The sequence below is a fragment of the Arachis hypogaea genome, chromosome 20, assembly GCF_003086295.3.
Source record: "Arachis hypogaea cultivar Tifrunner chromosome 20, arahy.Tifrunner.gnm2.J5K5, whole genome shotgun sequence".
Classification (NCBI taxonomy): domain Eukaryota; kingdom Viridiplantae; phylum Streptophyta; class Magnoliopsida; order Fabales; family Fabaceae; genus Arachis; species Arachis hypogaea.
In genome coordinates this window covers 6,246,954-6,255,479 of record NC_092055.1, presented here as the reverse complement: position 1 = coordinate 6,255,479, position 8,526 = coordinate 6,246,954, and the positions used below count along the sequence as shown (strand labels likewise).

The following is an 8,526-nucleotide window of genomic DNA, read 5'->3' as shown; positions in this document are numbered from 1 at the left end:
CTACTGAGTCAACCTACGGATTCAGGCCTAGTTACAGGAAGGTGTGGAAGGCAAAGTAGAAGGCAGTTGCCCAGATTTACGGGGATTGGGAAGAGTCGTATGCGGAGTTGCCCCGGTGGATCCTTGGGATGCAAGCAACGATGGACGAAATCGTAGCTTTGTTGAAGACTTCTCCAATGCATGTAGGTGGTGAGGTTGATGAGTCTACAGAGTACTTTCATTGACTTTTCTGGACATTCCCTCCATGCGTTGAGGCTTTTAAACATTGCAAGCCACTAATCAGCATTGACGAAATGCATCTGTATGGGAAGTATGGCGGGACTTTGCTTTTGGCTATTGCGCAAGATGAAAACTCCAATATGTTGCCAGTTGCTTTTGCACTTGTTGAGGGGGAGAATGCTGAGTCGTGAATTTTTTTTATCCCACTTGTGTCAACATGTGACCCCACAGGAAGGGATTCTGATGATCTCTGACAGACACAACGGCATTAAGGCTGCACTGGAGGCACCAGACAGTGGTTAGAAACTGCCTCATGCATATCGAGTGTATTGCATTCGACACGTTGCAGCTAATTTTGCTCTCAACTTCAAGGGTCAAGATGCTCGTGAATGTAGCGTATGCCAGGACTGAGGCCGAGTTTGACTACTGGTTTGATATTATGAGGACTGAGAATCCAACCATGTGTGATTGGGCCAACCGATTGGAGTACGATAAGTGGACCCAACACTAGGATGGAGGCAGACGGTTCGGCCACATGACGAAGAACATATCCAAGTGTGTTAACTCTGTACTGAAGGGGACACGGAATCTACTGGTTACTGCACTTGTCAAGTCCATATATGGGAGGTTAGCAGAGCTTTTTGTCGTCTGAGGGCAGACAGTAGAGGCACAGTTGGGATCAGGCCAATGATTTTGCCAGGCGCTGGTCAAGGCAATTGAGCGCAACCTGAAAGATGCAAGGTGCTTCACGGTTACTCTATTTGACAGACATCAGTCTGAGTATACCGTGGCTGAGATGACTCCTACTGGTAACTTCTCCCTTGGGACGTATCGGGTTTCCCTCAGAGATCGCACTTGTGACTGCGGGTACTTTCAAGCTCTCCATTACCCGTGCTTCCATGCGATTGCATGCTGTGCTCAGTCCCGGTTAGATTGGGCTACGTACGTCCATGAGGTTTATACCATGAGTAAGGTGTTCAGCGTATACCAGATGAGATTTTTGCCCCCTATTCCAGAGGGTTTGTGGCCACCATACGCCAGTCCTACTATCGTTCCTGATCCTAACATGAGACGTGCAAGAGAAGGGCGACCGAGGTCAACAAGAATTCGTAACACCATGGATGAGGCCGATACTAGTCGGCCAAAGCAATGTGGGCTATGCAGACAGACAGGACACACTTGCAGGACTTGCCCTCAGCGAGGATCTGCCCCCAGTGCCGAGGCATATGTGTCATTAGGTCGTCATGATTAGCTTACATTTTTCTTTCCTTATTTGTGTTCTTGTTCTGTTTTAGTTGTACTTACTATTAAGTAAAGTTGTACATGCTGTTAGTTTTACGGTGACGTTGTTATTGTTAGGATTCTCTATGTAGTTGTGATTCTCTTGAGTTAAGGTGTTCTAATTTTGTTGGTAATTCTATGAGTACAAGAGACTAATTTCAATTAAACCAAAGCAGAACCTATATTGCGCCATACATAAAAATTGCAAACCAAACTTTCATCCAAAAACTCATCCTCCATGAAAAATGAACTAAGTCCACACTAAAGCATACGTCTGCAAAACACACATAAACCACGACACCCCTACCGCGGATTATCTTATGTTTTTCTTCCAACGTAATCCGCGACATCTCTGTAGCAGATTACGTGCATTTGTAAGCCGCGATACCCTTGTCGCAGTTTCGTTAGTTTATAGAAAAAATGTATTTTGGTATCCACTTTGTAAAATGTGTATTATGGTATTATTGATGGCCAGTTTATTTAATTAAGTAAATTGCCCAAAAAGAATGGCAAATAAACTTTAGTTATTAGGCGAATTCAATTATTTTATTGATTTTTTGCTTTTATTCTTTTTAAAAAATGATGATAATTAATTTATAATTAGATTATTTTATAGTTTTACCATATTTATAACTAAGTTTTTATAATTTAAAAGTTTTTAATTAAAACTCTACACCAATTTTAAATTTATAATCACATTTTTATCCTTTTAAAAACAAATAACTTAACGAAATATACTTCTGTTGTAAGATAGTTGGAGACAAATTTAAAAAAAAAATCCATCTTTCAAGAACTAATTTGACCATTAACCTTTAAGTTGAGTGACTAAAATGTCAAATAAGGAGGAATGAACAAATAATTGTATGAAAAAAGAATGACAAATAAACTTTAGTTATTAGGCGAATTCAATTATTTTATTGATTTTTTGCTTTTATTCTTTTTAAATGATGATAATTAATTTATAATTAGATTATTTTATAGTTTTATCAAATTTATAACTGACTACACTAATTTTAAATTTATAATCATATTTTTATCTTTTTAAAAACAAATAACTTAACGGAATATACTTCTGTTGTAAGATAAATGTAAACATTTACCATTAAAAAGATCTAATTATAAATTTAAAATTAATATAAAAATCAATTGAAAATTTTTAAAATATAAGAATCTAACTAATTATAAATTAAAAAAACTATAAAAATTACCAAACTAATTTAACCTTAATTTATCAATTTAGATACAAAGACATGCCAACTTTATATATAATATATAACAAGTATTGGAAATATTGGATATGATATAACATGTTAGGGTGTCCGCAATATCTTAGATGAGTATGGAGAAAATTAGATTATATCATTTGAGTTATAATTTATTGGCTTCTTAGTATTATTAATCAATTATTAAGAGTTTATTCTTTATTAATTTAGATTAGGACTTTTCAAATTCGATGTATTTTGTGTTTAATTTGGTATGACGACTGGACGAAAAATATAAAATCGAATATGTTATCATATTTTAATTTTCGAAACATTTTTTTATTTGCTATGGTTAATTTTTTTGTTTGTCTTCTCTTTTTTAAATAAGAATTTATTATTATTTCACTTTTAATTTTTTGTACTACATGTACTCCATTTTTATCTAATAAAAATATATTTTAGTAAAAATAAAAATTATTGTATACAATATGGCATGTGTAAACCTCATTTCTAGTTGTCAAGATGATGAGATGTCATTATTGCTGCTAATAAAATTTTTTTGTTTACTGAATTGTTTTTTATATATAAACATTGTCATAAAATTAATGTTTAAATTGATTATATAAAAAATTTTCTAAAGAAATAATAATTAGTTGATTATAAAATCTCAACACCTTTTACATTATGTTAAATACATCCAATTCGTATTGCTATTATAGTTGTCTGCAAATTATTATCGTCAATCCTCAAAAATTTAAGCATAAAGGATGCAAATTGTCCACAATTAATGTATTCATCATTTATATAATTATATTCTACTAAAAATAAACGAAGGAGGGAAATTGATAAATACACAAGTATATTAAATTAACTACTATAATTATTTTAGGAAAATATATACATGTCTGTTTTTTTATTTTCTTTTTTTATTGATTTATTTTAATAGATAAAAATTTTAAAATATTAATTAAATTTAAAAATAAGATTTTAATTTTGGTAAACTCATATGAAACAAATTTAATAAATTTTAATTTAGTTAAATATTCATATTTAGTTATCTGTAATTGATAATTAAGTATTATTTTATCTGATTTGATAAGTTTAATTAAATTCTCATTTAACTATATGTGAATTTTCACTTTTAATTTATATAGAAAAAATTAGAATTGGAGAATTAGAATTAGATTCAAAATTCTTTTTGATTTGATTAATCTAATCATTCTGTAATTGTGATTGTAATAACAAGGAGATTTTGGTAGTTGCCTCCAACCATTCCATATATAAAATCAATTGACTCTAACCATGCTAGCTAGCGCGCACATATATATATGTGGTCATCAGGTAAGTAAATATACAAGATAAACGCATATACTTAGAGCGATAAAGAGCACGTAGAAATGGCCGAGGAGTTTCAAGCTACAATTTGTGGTGATAACTATTGGTGGAACTCAAATAGAAGTTTGTTCTCTTTGATGGGGGGATCAATGACGTGTTCTGTAGCAGCTGCTAATGATTCAGCAAACAATTATGGCTCTTTCTGGCAAGGTTCTGATTTCATGGATTTCAAGGGAGCAACAACAAAATCTTCTTTTAAAGAAGAAGATACAGACAAGTGTAGTAATAATGAATCATCAATATCAGCAGCAGTAGCAGGTGGAACCGTTGGGAGTATCTTCATCAATTCCACCTCACAAATGATGAGTTATGGCCTCTCATCTTCACCATCATCCCCTTGGAATAATCCTTCTCTATTGTAAGTACTCTTAATTTGATCTTCAAGTCACCACTCTATCTTATTATGAGTGCTGTTGTGAAGAAAGAAAACTTTTCTTTTGTTATACTCTTTTGAAAAAGAATCATCCATCACTGTAATAAATTAATTTTTCTGATCGATTTGTACGCAGTGGTTGTAATGAAAGGTCAGAAAACAATTTCCAATCTGTTGTGCTTCAAGAAGAAACGGGATTAGATCCTTCTAGTAATAACTCACAACAGATCCAACAACAGCAAGAATTTTCGAGTTCCATGGGTGGTGGATTTACAGTTGAATCATCATTATCTGCATCTCATGATTACCCCTTGATGCAAGCAGGACTATTTGGTTCGACTGACTCATCATCATCACTCTTCACAACTAACCAACCAACCCTTCCTGAACTGTCACCAATATGGTCTACGGTGTCTTCCTTTACGAAGCCTTCATCATTTATGGAGCCAAAGCAACTTAATGGATTGCAATTCTCAAACAATACTCCTTTCTGTAATGCTTCAACTGAAGAGACACTTTATAATATAAGATCTGATATCTTTTCTTCGTCTTCTTCTCAACCACAGCTATATCAAACATCACCAACAACTTTTGATAATAGCAAACCCAATAATGCTCTAACTAGTACTCCACTCAACAAGGTAATTATTAATTAATATATTTTTGTATGTTAACTACTAAATGTAATAATATATTTAATAATCATAGAAAATTTATCAATTTTTTATGTCTTCATTAGCAATAAATCAAAGTGAAATAAAAATTGATTTATTAATTATATGCAGTTGAAGAGAGAAGAATCTCCAGAAAAAGCATCATCATCAGTCTGTAGCAAAAATGTTTCTGGGCGCGTCTTCAAAAAAGCAAGAATTGAAACGCCATCTCCTTTGCCTACTTTTAAGGTTTTAATCTTTAAATAACAAACTCCCTCAAGCTAGCTCTATATACTACTTCGTATAATTTAAATATAAAACTAATCTTACATGTTGATATGTATGAAAAGGTTCGAAAAGAAAAGTTAGGGGACCGAATTACTGCTCTTCAGCAATTGGTATCACCTTTTGGAAAGGTGAATTTTCTTCTCGTTTTGGATTTTTTTTCTTCCACGGCTGTCATAATGAACAGCTATCTATGCCATTGTTTGAAAATTTATTTACCTTTTTAAAAGTTATAATGCTACGAATTAATCACATATACTTTGTTTTTAATCTTATTTTTTATCTGTATATAGACGGACACTGCATCGGTTCTACATGAAGCCATTGAGTACATCAAATTTCTTCATGATCAAGTCAATGTATGCTTTCTTTTTTAAATAAATAAACAAAAATATTGTTGTGATATATATAATAATCTTACAAAATAATAGTGAAAATTATGTTTCTTGATTAATTAAATATGGCCTTTTTTTTTTCTTTAACACCAGGTTTTAACTGCTCCATATATGAAAAATGGGTCTTCCATTCAAGATCAACAGGTAATATAAAATAAAATGCTTTTATAATACGTGGTTATATACATACACAACAAAATACTATTTGTATACTTTTAGTGTACATGTAAATTTTGAGATATTAAATTTGCATATCTGTTTATTTAGTTTTTCTTTTCTATTTTAAGGGATGTGATTATGAAAAGGATTCAAAATGTTTAACGCAAGATTTGAGTAGTCGAGGGCTTTGTTTGGTACCAGTTGCAAGCACATTTCCGATGGCTACTGAGACCACCGCTGATTTTTGGACGCCTACATTTGGAGACTCACTCATCGGCAATGTGGCAGGTAGTCATCAATGAGCCAATAATAAATATATGTAATAGATTCTTTCCAGTGGAGAACTACTCATCTACGAAAGTGATAACTATATATAGTTATTTGTTTAAGAAGAATAATAGAGAAAAAGAAGCAAATATAATGACATCAATTGTGAATTGAGGAAAAAAAAAGTAGAGATGGAAAAGAAAAACAGAAGAAAAAAAAATCAAAAGTAAAGGCAAGATGATGTACACTAGTAGTTAATGATTAGTGACCACTGGAAGAGAATATACATTCCTATCTTAGCCTAAATATTTAGTAGTTAAGAATGAATTCATATAGTCCCCATGTTTTAATATACTAGTAGTAATCTGGAAGCTCCATATAAAGGAGGAATATAAACAAGTTGTAACTTTGGCAGCATTATTTTATATTAGATTACAGGAATTTTACTGTGGTTTATGTTGTTAGAAATACATATATTATGTGCCTTGAATTTAGCATGTGGAATTGTCTAGTTTAAGAGTCTTTTCCTGTATGTTAAATTGTTAATCAATATATTATATGATTTATATTTTGCAATTAAAGTGTCGTCCTTATATTTAATATTATTATTCAAAAGGAAAGCAAAGAGGATATAATGTGAATTATGTGATATTCTATTTTAAAATAAATCTTTTTTTAATTTTTAAGGTCATTAAATAAGTAATGTGTTTAGACAATTCATGGTCTATATATATTAATTTTGTTATGATGCATTAATTTTTAATAAATTTAAAAAATAAAATATATTTATTTTAATAATTATGCTACACATACAAGTTTTTTTGCCTTATAAGTCTTACAAGTTGGGCCAAACCTAAACAGAAGCTACACTCACCCACAAAAATGTGTTAACATGCGTGTTTTCTTCGCGTTTCTCCTCCTCCTCCTCTTCTTCCTTCTTCTTCTCCTTCTTCTTTGTGTTTATCCTCCTTTTTCTTCGCGTGTTTCATCTTCATCATCGTATTTTTCCTCCTTCTTCTTTTGATGTTGCAACATTATGTATTTTTTTTTCTTTGTTTGATTTTTTCCTCCCAAAAATAATTATGAGAATATGAAATAAGAAAATGAAGAAGAAGAAAGAGCAGAAGATGAAGAGGTGGAAGAAGAAGAGTTTTGAATTATGCAGAACTTATCAGAATAATAATACACCCAAATATCTTCATTTTACACCCAAATTTGCTACAAATACATAAATGAGTTATGCTACGTGTACACTAAAATCAACCACCAAAGTCAGCCACCAGTATAAAATACATACTAAAATATAAATATACATTGAAAATAAATTAAACCACACATGTATTTATACACAAATACATTAGTGGATAATTCTAGTGATGGATTTTAGTGTACAAATAGCATTTTTGTACAGAAAAATATTTCCTCTAAAACTGCATTTTTTTTCTTCTTCTTCTTTTCCTTATTTCATTCTTTCTTTTAGTTAAATGAATGTAAGTTCATCCTCTTTCAAGTAATTTTGTAGCATTATGTGTTTTTTCTTCTTCTTTGTTTAATTTTTTTATTTTTATTCTTGTTAAGAGTGTAAAACAAGAAGAAACTTGAGAAGGTAAAACAAAAAGAAAAAGATGAATAAGAAAAAAAAGAAGAAGAATATGGTGATGATGATGGAAAAAAAAGAACCAGCAGAAGATGAGGAGGAGGAAGAAGAAGAGTTTTGAATTATGCAGAACTTATCAGAATAAAAATACACCCAAATATCTTCGTGTTACACCCAAATATCTTCGTGTTACACCCAAATTTACTGCAAATACAGAAATGAGTTATGCTACGTGTATACTAAACTCAGCCACCAAAGTCAGCCACCAGTATAAAATACATACTGGAATACAAATATACATTGAAAAAAATTAAATCACACATGTATTTATACACAAATATATTGGTGGATGATTTTAGTGGCTGATTTTAGTATACAAATAGCATTTTTGTACAGAAAAATATTTCCTCTAAAGCTGCATTTTTTTCTTCTTCTTCTTTTCCTTATTTATTTCTTTCTTTTAGTTAAATGAATGTAATTTCATCATCTTCCAAGTAATTTTACAGCATTATATATTTCTTCTTCTTCTTTGTTTAATTTTTTTTATTTTTATTCTTGTTAAGAGTGTAAAACAAGAAGAAACTTGAGAAGGTAAAAAAAAAAGATGAATAAGAAAAAAAAGAAGAAGAAGATGGTGATGTTGATGAAAAAAAAAAGAACCAGCAGAAGATTAGGAGGAGGAAGAAGAAGAGTTTTGAAT

At 31.1% G+C, this 8,526-nt stretch overlaps 1 protein-coding gene across 1 annotated transcript; it reads left to right on the top strand.

Annotated features, from left to right (window-relative positions):
* Positions 1-3,878: 3,878 nt before the first annotated feature.
* On the top strand, positions 3,879-6,685 carry LOC112784800 (transcription factor bHLH112). Its single transcript, XM_025828128.3, has 7 exons — positions 3,879-4,455; positions 4,607-5,111; positions 5,256-5,372; positions 5,474-5,539; positions 5,702-5,767; positions 5,897-5,947; positions 6,091-6,685. Exons 1-7 carry the CDS (start codon positions 4,100-4,102, stop codon positions 6,262-6,264), a joined length of 1,335 nt encoding a protein of 444 aa, XP_025683913.1. The 5' UTR covers positions 3,879-4,099; the 3' UTR covers positions 6,265-6,685.
* Positions 6,686-8,526: the final 1,841 nt, after the last annotated feature.

Bases quoted from the DNA above. Each gene is read 5' to 3' on its own strand.
- LOC112784800 (XM_025828128.3), top strand. From the start codon at position 4,100: ATGGCCGAGGAGTTTCAAGCTACAATTTGTGGTGATAACTATTGGTGG. The intron at 5,373-5,473 runs GTTTTAATCTTT...ATGTATGAAAAG, and splicing joins CTCCTTTGCCTACTTTTAAG to GTTCGAAAAGAAAAGTTAGG. The intron at 5,540-5,701 runs GTGAATTTTCTT...ATCTGTATATAG, and splicing joins TGGTATCACCTTTTGGAAAG to ACGGACACTGCATCGGTTCT.